Source organism: Neoarius graeffei, chromosome 5 (genome assembly GCF_027579695.1).
Source record: "Neoarius graeffei isolate fNeoGra1 chromosome 5, fNeoGra1.pri, whole genome shotgun sequence".
Lineage (NCBI taxonomy): Eukaryota > Metazoa > Chordata > Actinopteri > Siluriformes > Ariidae > Neoarius > Neoarius graeffei.
The window spans coordinates 73,878,046-73,893,744 of NC_083573.1; the positions used below are offsets into that span (position 1 = coordinate 73,878,046).

The 15,699-nt window shown below is 40.2% G+C and overlaps 1 protein-coding gene across 4 annotated transcripts in view; it reads left to right on the forward strand.

Annotated features, from left to right (window-relative positions):
• The window catches only part of cep162 (centrosomal protein 162), a 92,056-nt gene that overhangs the window by 47,772 nt on the left and 28,585 nt on the right, over positions 1–15,699 (forward strand). For all 4 annotated transcript variants that reach the window (XM_060922359.1, XM_060922362.1, XM_060922361.1 and 1 more), the window contains exons 16-20: positions 3,150–3,287; positions 4,010–4,122; positions 6,218–6,323; positions 6,945–7,071; positions 7,167–7,330. In XM_060922359.1, coding sequence (XP_060778342.1) covers positions 3,150–3,287; positions 4,010–4,122; positions 6,218–6,323; positions 6,945–7,071; positions 7,167–7,330 — 648 coding nt within the window. The remainder of the gene's footprint in view (positions 1–3,149; positions 3,288–4,009; positions 4,123–6,217; positions 6,324–6,944; positions 7,072–7,166; positions 7,331–15,699) is intronic.

Here is a 15,699-nt window from a genome sequence, read left to right on the forward strand (position 1 = left end):
GCAGCACAAAGCTTTTTAGTGGGTCTATTCATCTAGATCACAAGCTCTTTACAATACACAGCTTCTGTTATAGCCCTGATTTGGGTGGCGAAGTCTGACATACCGTATGGGTCCGTCTCAGAAACTGGTCTCTCATTTGGGACATTATGGTCAAAAAATTAATTTTCTAATTTTACTATTTTTTTTGCATTTACCTAACACTCAATGTTTCTTTTGCCATGTTTAATAAGAATAAAGATAGCATCTTGCTTTATCTGGCCTCCACTGTCAAAACTTTTTGATTACAATTCAAATGCTTTTGTAAAATTGATTTACATATAAAATCACTACATCATGAAGAATTAAAGCCCCTCCTTCACAGATGAGTGAAAAATATTGAATAAATTTCCTCTTTTTGATTGCTTTGGTTAAAAATGCCAAGTTATGATGACTGAATTGATTATTCACTTAAATATGAATAATATGATACATTTTCGGTATTTGATATGGCGAAAGAGGACACAATGGAAAAATCAAGAACACACCGGAAAGATGAGAATAACGGCGGTGGTAAAAGAACAGTGACTGTACCGGCTGAAGGTCGCGCGGGTCTCTGCTGCAGCGCGTGAGCAACGGGACATCACTACCGCACCGGACAGAGTGCGAGGCAGGGGCGGGGCAAAATGACTGGCCGTAGATTCTATCAAAAGTTCGATCTAAATTGACCATGGTTGCAAAATATTGGCCAAAAATATGCAAACACTACAAAATATGAAGGCAAGATGAAAAAGAAACATTCTATTGCCTTATTCTGCAAGACTAAAACAAAATAAAACTGCCAAAACTCACCTTTTCAGTGATTAACGTCCGAACAGATCACCCGCGTTCAGAAAGACCGCAAATGGAAGCACGATCAACTTCTAACTGTTGGAGTGGAAAATTCTATTCTACACATGCAAATTGTTAATGCATGTCCTTCCCCGCACACAAATAACACACTACGGTAAAAAATGGACCACAACTCATTCTATAGCTCAGAAATCCATACAAGACAAGCTACCATCGTAACATATTCTGTAAGAAACATATTCTATGCCTAACTTTCAGCTTTCGTTTTAAAAAACAAAATCGCAGATTTATAACTAAATTTTTATATGGCGTAGTGATTAAGTTACTACTTTTGGTGAGGTAGTGACCCTGACCCTGAGGCTTTCCGTTTAGATCAAAACACACGATCGTATTGGTTTTGGGTATGCGGAAAATGGAGTTACAACGGTGATCAAATATTTTGCATGTTTTATTACGGTTATGATTATTCTGTGAGCGCACCAATCCTTAGGTGTATAAAGTTACAACTTAAAATACAATTAGTGATAACTGTAGACTTTTCAGTGGACTACAACCTTTTTAAGGGAATGCGATGTAGTCAACCATTTTGTCATGTCCCAGATCAAGCCGCCATTTTTCACAAATTTGCAGAATTTTTGCCAAATAGAGTATTCATAGCAAAGATTTAGTTTTATCTGTATTTCTTTCATCGTTTTATTTCAAATTAAAACCAACATCACCATTCAAAACCGTATAGTTTATTGACTGTGAGTATATTTAATGGGGTACCCCCACAGTACCCAGTTCTGAGACAGACCCATATATATTTTTTTATTATTAATCTTCACTCTCCATTTCTCAGCTCTTCCCGAGCTTGTCTGGCAGGCTGATATATTGCTGCTAACCTGTACTAAATAAGGACACAACAGAGCATGTTATAGTAAAATGATGTGGTGTGATTTACCACTCTAAAGTTCATTACTTTTTTTCATTACTTCAGCATGTCTCAAAGTGCTTTCTATCTCTTACTCCAGCATTTTGCCAACAATTACATTTTTTATTAACTAAAGAATAACACTTTTATCTGGTTATAGTTAGGTTTAATGTTATGGAACATCTTCAAAACAAATTAGTTCCTGTTGTCCTTTATATTATAGCAGCTATAAACATTTGCTCCCTCACTAGCCTCACTTTTTTTCCTCTTGAAGTTAATGAGACTTGGAAAAAGCAGCTTGTCAGTGCTTCAGAGAACTGCACATTGCCTGGAGAGTCCCGTGTCGTACGAAATAAAACATCTTTCCATAAATGTTATGTAAACGTCACTTTAGAGGAAGCTTCGCCATACTGATAATTAGTATAAATATGTAGGTGATTAAAGAAAATCGCATGCACTGATTGGTCAAAAGATTCGGGTTATTTCTCGATAATCATCTCAAGCGACTCGGCAAAATGGTGGTCAATCGTTTTGTCGCTGTGAGAGAGAGAATTATAAATTATGAAAGAAAATGCTGTTCCTAAATGTAGTAAAGATGCTACAAAGTTTGGTCTGAAACTATTTATAGGTAAGGTGGAATTGTGACTTATTTTAAGTATTTTGTGTGACTCAGCATAGATAAGTGACAAGTCTGCGCACGCCTTGATTACATTTGCATGCTGCTTTTGAAATTTGAAATTTTTTTTATATGATTTTTTTTTTTAAATAATCACCTGTGTATTTATACTAAAACAATTATCCACCTTAGGCTCAGTAAATATCACTGAATAATAACTTCAGCTTTGTCTCTGTTATTGTTCACCATTATTCACTTTGGCAAATAATTATAAAAATTTCTTCGTTCAATAACATCTTTTTATTTTAAGCTTCGATTACGTGGAGTGTTTGGTGTACCCGTTTGTGTGAATTAGGTGTTACTATACAAATAATAAAGTACCAGAACAAGCACGTTATTAAAAACCTTTGCGCTACCTTACAGCTAGTCCTACTGTCAACCATGCTGTTATACAAAATTAATCAATACCTTATAACCAATCCGGTTCAAGAATTCAACAATGCTTTGGTATAATGATTAAACAAAATGTGTTGGTTTTACATCAGACGTATTTTGGTAGTCTAAGTACAGATGTTTAAGTGTTCCTGTCTATTAAAACTGATACAACAGTTCGATAATTACCTCAGTAAAATAAGTTAAGATTAACATGTTGCACCTGAATCAGAAGTGACTTTGCTTTTTAGCAAGATGATGCGTCTGTGGAGTGTACTGTGGAATTTTGAAAAAGATTGTTCCTATAGCTTGTTTTATATGAACAAGTTTAATGTATGTCATAAAATGCGTGCCCTTCAGTTGCACAGTGCAGAAGAGGCAAGCAAGCAGCAGAGATGGAGTTTTGGTGAGACCTCGGAACCAGGAAGAGATGAAAAACTGAGATTGATTGAGAAGGAGATGAAGGAGCAGGAGACACTAATTCAAGGCTACCATCTGGTAAGCTTGTCTCTGCTGGAGCGCTAAGAATTCTGCACTTGGCATACATTTGAATTAAGATGCAGCATACTGGACTATGTGGGTGGATTAAGTACTTACAGTAATTTTTACTTCCTGTCTAAAACTAATCCAGCTGAAGATAATTTGAGAGTTCAGGAAATTAATATGCCAATGAATACATGTGTCCTGATAATTCATACTGTACCTCTCCTTTGAATTTGTGGCTTTAATGGAGTAAATTTGTTTTTTTGTACATTTTTATCCCCCGCTGGCTGAAAGGTCCGAAGGGGGATTATGTCGTGGCGATGTCCGTCTGTCTGTCCATCCATCCATCCCGGGAAGGGTACTCGCCTTCTCAAATCAACTCCTCTCTCAATTTTTGGAGGAATTTCACGAAACTTGACAGGATTCTTTGTTATATGTCGATAATACGCGTATTGCAATTTCATTCAATTCAGTTGCGTTTTACCAGAGTTATGGCCCTTGATTACCAAACTTGTACTTTGACAATTTCATAAGGGTGTATTAAGCACTTATAGCATGAATACATTTGCCAGCGGGGGATATTGTGCTCTCGGAGCACACTTGTTCTTTCATGCAATTTATATTCCTTGGTTCAGCCCGTAATATTTTAAAGCGGTCTCTTCCTTGTACTTGATTTGTTTAAATTCATTTTGGTGACACTAAACTCTTGACTGGTTTAAATGATTTTGACTTTGCAGGAGAATGAAAAATTGTACCTGCAGTTGAAGGCGCTCCAGGTACAAAGTAAGCAAAATGAAGAGGCCATGTTTGCAGAGAATCAGAGATTGCTCTCTGAATTAGCCATCACTAAGTGAGTCTTGTCATCATGGCATTCTTTCTTTTAAAACAATGTCCCATAACATCAGTCACAGGATGTAAACCTACAGACACATTGTGGTCTGGCTTTTATTTCTGCAACACACATGAAGACATTATTTCCATTACTGTTTACATGACACACAGTGCCGAGCGTAAATGAGTCCACCCCCTTTGAAAAGTAACATTTTAAACAGCATCTCAATGAACACAAACAATTTCCAAAATGTTGACAAGACAAAGTTTAATATAGCATCTGTTTAACTTATAACGTCAAAGTAAGGTTAATAATATAACTTGGATTACACTTTTTTTTTTTTTTCCAGTTTTACTCAAATTAGGGTGGTGCAAAAATGAGTACACCCCACAACAAAAACTACTACATCTAGTACTTTGTATGGCCTCCATGATTTTTAATGACAGCACCAAGTCTTCTAGGCATGGAATGAACAAGTTGGCGACATTTTGCAACATCAATCTTTTTCCATTCTTCAACAATGACCTCTTTTAGTGACTGGATGCTGGATGGAGAGTGATGCTCAACTTGTCTCTTCAGAATTCCCCAAAGAAAATAATTTCTTTACACCACAAAGGTGAAGGCTACAAGAAGATCAGCAAAGCTTTACTTATCAGAATACTGTAGCAAAAGTGGTACAAAAATTTAAGAAAGATGGAACTGCAACCATCTCACAGAGACGTCCAGGTCGTCCACGGAAGTTAACACCTCGACAGGAGCGTCTTCTGATGAGAAGGGTTGAAGAAAATCGGCATGCAAGCTCACTGCAGTTATCTAAAGAAGTAGAAAGCCAAACTGGGGTGACTATTTCCCGTGACACAATACGGCATACACTGCAGAGGAATGGCATGCATGGATCCTGTCCACTAAAGAAGCCTCTCCTGAAGCCCAGGCACAAAAAAGCCCGCCTAGAGTTTGCCAGGGCCCATGCTGACAGAGATGAAGACTCTATACTCTGGAGTGATGAGACCAAGATAAATGTTTTTGGAACTGATGGCTTCAAAACTGTATGCTGTTGCAAAGGTGAGGAATACAAAGAAAAATGCATGGTGCCTCCAGTGAAACATGATGGTGGCAGTGTCCTTATGTGGGGCTGCATGAGTGCTGCTGGTGTCGGGGAGCTGCATTTCATTGATGGCATCATGAATTCACAGACGCATTGCTGTATACTGAAAGAGAAGATGGTACCATCACTCCGTGCCCTTGGTTGTTGTGCACTTTTCCAACATGACTAAACACACATCTAAGGCCACTGTTGGATTTCTGAAGAAGAACAGGGTGAAAGTGATTCAGTGGCCAAGTATGTCTCCTGATCTGAACCCAATCGAACACCTATGGGGAATTCTGAAGAGACAAGTTGAGCATCACTCTCCATCCAGCCACTGGAAGAGGTCATTGTTGAAGAATGGAAAAAGATTGATGTTGCAAAATGTCGCCAACTTGTTCATTCCATGCCTAGAAGACTTGGTGCTGTCATTAAAAATCATGGAGGCCATACAAAGTACTAGATGTAGTAGTTTTTGTTGTGGGGTGTACTCATTTTTGCACCACCCTAATTTGAGTAAAACTGAAAAAATGTGTAATCTAAGTTTATATTATTAACCTTACTTTGACGTTATAAGTTAAACAGATGTTATATTAAACTTTGTCTTGTCAACATTTTGGAAATTGTTTGTGTTCATTGAGATGCTGTTTAAAATGTTACTTTTCAAAGGGGGTGGACTCATTTACGCTGAGCATTGTAAATTATAATTTGTAAAATATAAATGTCTATGTTGAACTTGGTGACTGAAAAGCATATTAGTATTATATATATATTTCTAGAGTGGCCAGTTCATGAGGCATATGAGATGTAGATCATGCCAGTCCTGTTTTATTATCATAATTCATTATTTAGGAATATACTAAAGTGTTTAAAGAGTTTAAAATATTTAATATTGTGTGTTTTGATTTTAGTATTCTATAGAAAGTATGATGCAGGACTCTGGAATACAAGACTGAGTCTTTCTATGCAGGTTCTAATTCATAGGAATTTATCACACAAGAATCTGCCTTAACCTCCAATATCTTGTAGGGAACAGTTAAATAAGAGCAGTAAGCAGAGGACAGTGGGGAGTATGGACACTGCTGTGCATGGATACCGGGTTACTGAACTATTGGCGGAGGTGCAGGCTGCACAGGTAATTTGCTTGGATGTACAGGGTGTTTTCAAAAAATTTGATATAATTTCATAATCTAATAACTTTTGCCAATTCTCATTCAGTTGACCTCAAATTTTAACACCGTGTGTGGAAACGGGTCAAAATTTTATGTTTAATGTTTTTTGTTTTGATCTTTTTAGGTATAGAAATGCCATACACTGGAAAAGAAAAGGCGTTTTGTGTGTTAGAGTATGCTTGAACACAGTCGAACAAGACTGCAGCATGCATTTATGAGAGAATTCTCTAAAAATGCACCAACTGCAATGCAGATTTGAACACGGCCCAAAAAGTTAAAAGAGGAAGGCTGTCTGTGTGTCTCTCTCAGGCGGTGTGCATACTGAAAATTTGTGAAATCGTTCATGGAATCCACATACCTTTTTTGACTTTCTCATTCAAATTTTGAGGAATAAATCTTATATTGCTCACCATTAAGCCTGTTCAGTTTCATTTGCCTAGACTATGTAGTTTCTGGGATATTTACATCTCAAATAATATCAGATTTTTTTGAAACACCCTGTAATTGTTAGCTCTTTAAAAAAAAAATGGCTGGTTTTGTCTTAGAGCGTGTGTGTGTGTGTGTGTGTGTGTGTGTGTGTACAGAGAAGGGAATTGCAGCTGCAGGAAGAAAGCCGCAGGTGGAAACAAGAGAAGCAGGCTCTGCAGGTGGATTTGCAGATGATGAAAAAGGAAAGGGACCTGGCAAAAGCACAAGTGATCTCTACCTCAGGTACAGCAGGCTGGTGTGGGTGTTTCAAACCGCACATTTATCCTTGGTGAATTATGTGGCATTTTCCAGCGTGGGTCTGTGGTCGTGTGTTTTAGGAGATAAAGGATTTGAGTTGAAGCTGCTGCAGGAAAGGCATAAGGAAGAGGTGGCTGTGCTGAAGAAGAGACTGCAGTGGTATGCTGAGAATCAGGAATTGCTGGACAAAGACGCAGCCAGACTCAGATCAGCCAATGCAGAGATACAGAGACTAACTGAGCAGGTGAGGTGGTAATCTTACTACAGTCATTATTGACCTTTTCCCAGCCATCTGATGGAATTAGTTTGCCTGGTGTGTAAATGGATGCTGATGGTTCACACCTGAATAAGGCCTTTAGCCTTGATTACATGACACTCAATAAAATCTGGAGGTGTGATGTCCCTTTGATTAATCCCTCCCTTAAGAACCAGTTGACCCATGGGAATTAGAATAAATTACATCCTTGCAGAGACCCGGAGACTAACTGAGCAGGTGAGGTGGTAATCTTACTACATTAATTACTGACCTTTTCCCAGCCATCTGATTTTGAATTCATTCATTTGCCTGGTGTGTAAAAGACTGTTGATGAATTACACTTTGTCATTGTGCTGACATCACATGACACTCAATAAAATCTGAATGTGAGAGTTAACTCTTTGCCAGATTCCTCACCGAAGCAGAAATTGACCAGTTGTGGTTAGACTAAATGTAGCTGTACATTTAGCTGTTTTGATCTATAATTTTCATGCCGTCCAAATAGATATTTAGTTAATGAGGCTTTAGATGATGCTCAAACTCGGACGGTTTTGCCATAACCCTTTATACCAGGAGTGTCGATCAATTTCTGCTTGACCCATTTTAGCATTTTTGTGAGGCTTTGAAAGGACCATAATTGATTAATATTATTTTTTAATGCCCGTTTTATGGATTATCAGTAATAACTAGACTCTGAAATAAGAGTAGGACATTTGTGAGAGCTGAAACTATTTGACCATTTAAATGATTAGGCCAGTGTTTCCCAAACTTTCTCTGCTGGGCCCCCCTTTGGTAGATAAGAAAATTTTTGCCCCCCCCCCCCCCGACAAAAAGAGAAAAAAAAAAAAAGATAAACAGGGGACACATACACATTTTGTTTTCAGACTCCATTGCAGTTTATTAATACAAACCTCAACCTTTTTTGAACAAATAAAAGTAAACTGCCATAAACTACAGGTTGCAATATAATTATAACTGTTTTCAAGCACCTTAACTGTGTAACAGGTTTCTTTTTTTTTAATATTCAACATTATCAATGCAGTTTTCAAACATTGCCCCTCTGCAAAAATGGGTTTTAAAACATGACCAACTCCCTGAGAAGAAAAAAACAAAAACCTAAAGATTTGTTGTGCAAAAATGACACCTTTAATCCTCGCATCTTTTCAGTGACTGGTGTGGGCCTGCTTCATGCTGCAGATCTTCTCAAATCTGGGTTGCAGTTTTGAGATTGCCACTCTGAGTTCATTTTCAATGTCCAGCTTTGATCTGTATTTTGTCTTGATTGAGGCCACAGCAGAAAAACCTCTCACACATGGGTAGGATGTGGCAAAAGGAAGAAGTATGGCCAGGGCTCTCTTACGTAGCAGTGGGTAATCTTTCTCCACTCCAATCCAAAATGCAGCCAGTGTCTTTGACTGAAACTGCAGCCTCATTGTTGAATCAGAGGTGACATCAATGAAATGTTCCTCCTCTGATGTGCTGGAGTCAGCAGGTGGTGTTGCACTGGAGGGGTCACGGATCCAGTCATATTCTTTGGGATCCTGCATCTATTTCTGGAAATGGTTCTGAAGGGCAGAGATGTGTGCTTTCATGCATGGGATCACTGTGTTCTGCAGTTTGTTGTCTTCAGTGAATGATTTCAGGTTCTCAAATGAGTCCACATTTCCAACCTTCACTCGCTGCAGCCACATCTCAAGTTTTCTGGTGAATGATGTGATTTTATCTGCCAGATGTGGGAGGTGTGTATTTGTGCCCTGCAACTGCAAATTCACTTCATTGAGTTTCAGAAACACGTCACTGAGGTATGCAAGTTTCATGAGGAACTTGTTACAGTAAAATTTGTGGGCCAGATCATTGCCCTCTTCCTTCAAAAAGATGCGGATTTCATCTCGCAGTTCAAAGACCCTGGACAGCACCTTCCCACGTGACAGCCATCGGGACTCGCTGTGAAACAGAACAGCTGTGTGGTCGGAGCCCATTTCCTCGCACAGTGCCGAAAAAATCCAGGCTTTGACAGGTCGTGTTTTGATGTAGTTGACGGTGGCAATAACGTCTGTCATTACATCATTCGGCTCGGGACTCGGCTGTTTAGATGCCAGTGCTTCGTGGTGTATCATGCAGTGCGTCCACTGCACACTGAGGGAGACGCGCTTGATGAGTGCTTGCAGCCCTGCCCGTTTCCCAGCCATAGCCTGCGCCCCGTCAGTGCAGATCCCCACACAGTCCTCCCATTTCAGGTTGGCCTCTTTCAAGTAAGAGTCAATGATTTTAAACAGTTCTTCTGCTGTGGCTCTGCCAGTAACTTTTTTGCAGAAAAGCAATTCCTCCCTCATGTCATCTCCATCTATGAATCTGACGTAAGTAATTAATAAACAGTCTTTGTTACTGTCAGTGGCTTCATCCATCTGAAGAGAAAAGCGGCTGTCACGCACTTTGTCATTAAGCTGCTCCTCTATGTCCTTTGACATGTCATAAATGCGCCTGCCGATGGTGGTGTTGGACAGAGGAATAGCCCTTAGTTTGCTGGCTGCAGTGTCATCAAGCATAGTTGATACCATGTCCATAGCATAGGGAAGTACTAATTCCTCCGCTATTGTGTGCAGCTTTTTACACTGTGCCACTCGGTAGGCAACTTTTATATGAGGCGAATTGAGCATTTGCGGGCACGGATGCAGCTTTAGTAAATAGGGACTGTTGAGCACGGCTTACGAGTTTTTGTCTGAAAAACTCAGCTGGCTTGTCTTTGTGCTCTGGATGTTTTGTCTCCAAGTGGCGTCTTAGCTTGTTCGGCTTCAAGCTGTCACAAGCTAGCACTTTAAGACAGACAACACACTGCGGTCTCTCCTCATTACCCACCGTTGGACAGGTGAAGCTAAAGACAAGATATGTGTCGTCATATTTTCTTGTCTTTGCCTTGGAATGAACTTGCTTTGGAAGCACATTTGGCGATGCTTCATCCTCTGATTTGCGTTTATGTGGGAGCCCCGCGCCCAGGGATCGAAATTAACTTTTTTTCTTTGTGTCCCCCAGTGGTCCCGAATTCTGTGTTGTATTGTCCCGAATGGAAGCAATAGTGTCCCCATTTTTTTCCTCTCTGAAATAACCAGTGGTTAATATTATCATATGAAGTTACTATTATATTTGTAACTATGCGATTTTGAACCCTTTATATCCTTTTTACAATAAGTCACAAGACACAAGCGACACATGTCCTATACATCATCTACTTCAAAATTAGTTATTGCATTTTCAGTTTATTAAACTTTGGCGATCTCACTGTATGAATAGATACCCGTTTATTTAAAGGGGCCAACTAGCTCATTCAGAAAATGTTTCAACTCCCTACATCTGCAGTACACTTTAGTTGAAAATAAGACCCCTTTTATGTTCATTTCATCTACTTATACCTTGAACATCTGTTGGCACTTATAAGGCCAACTTATCATTTTCACCATTACCGTTATCCGTTTTATGAACTTTCCGTTATCCATTACCGTTATCCATTTTTATGAACTTTCCGTTATCCATTTTATGAACTTTCCGTTATCCATTTTATCCATTTTTTCCGTTATCCAGCCACATCATTCCTGTTGTATTTTATAACGTGTCTAACAGTGTTCATTAAGTTCATTCAGTTGCTAGCGTTGCCTGCAGACCAGGCGATGACACTTTGGATCCTGAAGGTCCCGGAGACGTTATGTCTGGGCTTTCAGTTTCTTCCCCGCGGTCGGTCCGCTTCAACCACTTCAGCATTTTTGTTCTGGCCAGAGTCGGCGCAGCGTGTGCGCTAGCAATTCCATTCCAAGTCCATATAATGCGGACTCCGGCCGAAGATTCTAGAACAGAATGCGCTGCTCTGTAGCCTACGGATGCAGGGGCATCGAAAGTGTAGCTACTATGTATTTTTCGCTGTTAACGTTTTAAAATTGACAAATTAGGTGAATGTCTACGTATGTGTTACGGCTTTGTAAATAATATTAATGTAGAACTTTTTTTCTAGATCTATTTTTTCCATTGTCCCGGGATTGTCCCAGATATAATAATTTTGTGTCCCGATGACATTTTTTATGGTCCCCGGGACGTCGGGACACCGTTAGTTTCGAGCGCTGCCCGCGCCCCCTGCCAAAAACTTCTCCATGTTATGCTAGCAGTGTAATTCATTCATTCATTCATTCTATCCGTGCCCCGCAATGGCTCTGCGCCCCCCCCAGGGGGCACCCCCCCCCACTTTGGGAACCACTGGATTAGGCCAAGGTGATGGCATAAATTATACTGATTTAAAGCAATTTTTTTTTTTTTTAAATTATACCTCAAAGTGAGCGTTGTCATGCCTTTTTACAACAGTGTTAAGTGAGGAAAGAAACATGGTTCTTCCAAGTAGCCACCATTTACCTTGATGACTCTGCACATTTTTGGCATTACCTTAACCAGCTTCATGAGGTTGTCACCTGGAATGCTTTTCATTTAACAGGTGTGCTTTGTGCCTTTTCGATTAAAATTGTACAGATAAAAATATAGCCCTGTTCAACGACTGTAGTAACCAATATTATATCAAGAACCGCTCAACTGAGTAAAGAGAAACGACATCCCTCATTACTTTTAAGACATGAATTAGACCATTGAATTGGGTGTGTCCAAGCATTTGGGGGGGGGGGGGGGTGAGTGTGAGACTAACGCTGTGTCCAAAATCACTCATTCACTACTCACTATCTAGGGAATTCTATATAGAGGACATTGGTAAAATGAAGCTCATTGGTAAAATGAGTGAGCTCATTGGTAAAATGAAAAAAAAACTTTCGGACACTACTCCACTGCACCGTTATTTACTTCATTACTGTCGCACAATTAAAACGTGCCAGATCAGTTGGCTGGTGGGTTTTCAAAATAATAAATATATGCATGGGGGAATGTACCGTACCGCTGGAACTACGGTATGTGAAGGACCTAACCTTTACCTAACCCATGCATGAATACAAAGAGAAGTGGTTCATAGACCACATGACCTACAGTATTTCTGAATACATGGCACGGTAAACTGTAAAGTAACCTTACAGGGGTCTCCCCCCCCCAATGCAACCACAATGCTTGATGGTATATATTGCTTGGTTAATGACCATCGGTTGTACACTACTTTTCACAGTGCACTGTGGGATACTATGAGTGCACTATATAGGGTGTAATAATTCTCACTGTACATTTGGACAGCACTACAAAATGGCAAACTCACTAATATAGTCCACTATATGAGGGTAAGTCAAAAAGTTCTAAGACAAATTGAAAAAAAAATCTTTATTTATGAAACTAACAAAGCTATTTCTCTACATATCCTCCATTTCAGTCTAAACACTTCTGTAAATGGTGTTTCCATTGGAGAATTCCTTCTTTGTAGAATTCTGGGGGCTGTCTTTCATACCTTTTTGAAATTATAACATCTGTCTTAGAACTTTTTGACTTACCTTCATATAGTGAGTAGTAAGTGATTTCGGACACAGGGTAAGCCTTTTGGTGCATGCTCCTTTTCTGCCCAATCATGATACCCTCCCCTGTTACCAGTTAACCTGCTTATAGTGGAAGCTCCTTAAAGGAGAACTGAAGGCAAAATTTTTTTATCAAAATTTTATTTATCTCATTTTATTAAATATAGGAATGCATTTTTGATAGCTATTTGTCACTGCTATAGCAAGTTATGAGTGTTTGAAATATGCTATGTAATATATCAGTCCATATGCCAAAGCAACGGCTGTGAACGAGATTCGTTGAGACCTGTGCGAGACATCGTCTGACGGAAGTAAAACGTACAGCAGAAATCAAAGTGGCCAACATCTGCCAACATTGTCAAAAGACGCACACGCCCTCTTTCGAATGCTGATGTAATCAAGCCGGAAGTTTTGTTTGTTTTGATAGCAGTCAGGAAAGTTGGAAAAAAGTAGGCAGTAGTCATCATTTAAACTCATTTTCGTGCAATATTTCGTTTGGAAAACAGTTTTCAAAATGGCGGCACTAACACCTGGCTGACACTTCATGTTTCAAAGTCTCACACAAGTCTCGTGAAGATCGTGCGGATAAGTGACGCCTGCCGTGGACCAAACGACCTACATTCAACATGGCTAAAAAACGAATAGGCCGATAAGTATAATATTAATTGCAATTAGTTGCCAGTACGAGTCATGATATAAGGGTACTAAAATGGAAAACGTAATTAAATAACACATTAATGAAGAAATAAAGCAGGTTTAAAAATGACTTCAGTTCTCCTTTACAGTGGTGTTTGAAAGTTTGTGAACCCTTTTGAATTTTGTTTCTGCATAAATATAACCCAAAACATCAGATTTTGACACAAGTCCTAAAAGTAAAGAGAACCCAGTTAAACAAATGAGACAAAAATATTATACTTGGTCATTTATTTATTGAGGAAAATGATCCAATGTTACATATCTGTGAGTGGCAAAATTATGTGAACCTTTGCTTTCAGTATCTGGTATGACCCCCTTGTGCAGCAATAACTGCAATTAAACATTTCCGGTAACTGTTGATCAGTCCTGCACACCGGCTTCACTCATTCACTTACTCACTATCCGTTTACGTCAATGTTTCCACCAATGTGGTTTGATGGCACATGGTATTTATTCTTTCCCTCCACAAATCGCGATTTAGCAGTATCTCTGGTATCTAGTCCAGATAACTTAAGATCTTCTCGCAACACCTCTTGCCAGCTCATTTGTGGCCTTCCACGTGTCCTACGTCCATGCACGTAGAAGAAACAGACCTTCTTGGTCCAAGACACACTCCGCTGGACATGGCCAAACCATCTAAGACGGTTCCGCCTGAGGACTAGATCAGGATCTTTTATGTTTAGCCTCAGGCGGAGGTCATGTGAACGGATGTTATTTGTAGGCTTAATAGCACACATCCAACGGAGCATGGCCCTCTCATTCCTCTGGGAGACGTGCCAGGTCAGATCTTTTCAAGGGCCAGCTTTCACAAGCATAAAGCAAGGCCCCCCTAACACAGCTATCGTAGACTTTGCCATGGGTGTGCAGGGACAGACTCTTGGCACAGAGTATCGGCATCAGCTTCCTGAACTTCCCCCAGGCAGCTCTGACTCTGGTTATTGTGGCAGCCTCACAGCCACCACCCACAGATATGCTATCTCCCAGATAGCAAAAAGAATCGACAACTGCAAGCTGATGGTCATCGACTGTCAAGGAGTCGAGTGGTCTGCGATCGATGGGACGGGCTTTACCAAGACATCTGCTGCACTTGAAAGAGGGATTTGGCCATAATCTGCCACGGATACCACTACACTTCTTGTGAATCCAGTGGGCACAGCCAGTGCAGTAGATTGAATTAACACCGACCCCCTTCCTGCACACACCACAAGGATGTTCACCAGAGTCCTTCAGTGTTTCCAGGTTTAGTCCGGAGATCATGATCTTAGTCTTCTGCATGTTAACACGGAGGCCTCTTGACTCCATTCCAGCTTTCCAAGAACTCAGTTTCTGCTTTAGTCCCTCTAAGGAATCCGATGCAAGTACGGGGTCGTCAGCGTACAGCAGCTCCCAAGGACACCCAGAACGAAAATCACGAGACAAGGCCTCAAGAACAATGATGAACAACAGAGGACTCAATACCGAGCCCTGGTGGACCCCGACTTGGACATCAAAACTGTCACTGAAGGAGTTGTCAACCCTGACCCTACTCCTTGCTTTTGAGTACATAGTTTTCACAGTACAAATTAGCCATTCTGGTATACCCAGTCGCCTCATCACCCACCATAGTACCTCACGAGGGACACGATCGAAAGCTTTTTCTAGATCAGTGGTTCTCAACCGGGGGGCGCGCCCCCCTGTTGGGGCACGGAGGTACTCCGGGGGGTCGCGAGTAGGCTTCATGTATGGAGGAAAAAAAAAAATCTGGGGCTAACAGGCTATAGTAGCTAAGCAGATGCAACACATTTACCCATGTCAAAATGCAGGACATTGGACTATTACATACAAATCAATACTATTATAAAATCTATCATCAATCTATCATAAAATCTTGTGTGTAGGTTATTTTAAGCCCGTGACGCGAACATGACGCAACGTCACGTGAGTGAGTCTGCATACCGTGGCCACCGTGTGAGTGCTTGCCACACACACACTAGTCTGGTTTCTTGCCGAGTTAACTTGTGCCGACTCTCGCTAGTCTACTATCATCAATCCATCGATACAGCGCAAAACCCAAACAGTCTTTTTAAAGACTACTACCCCACACTGTATTTTTGCTTTCCCCATTTCAGCTCTACCCAAATAATTTGTTGTTTTTGTTGTTTTCTTACTGCTAGTCTACTATGGATAATGCTGCTGCTACTGCTA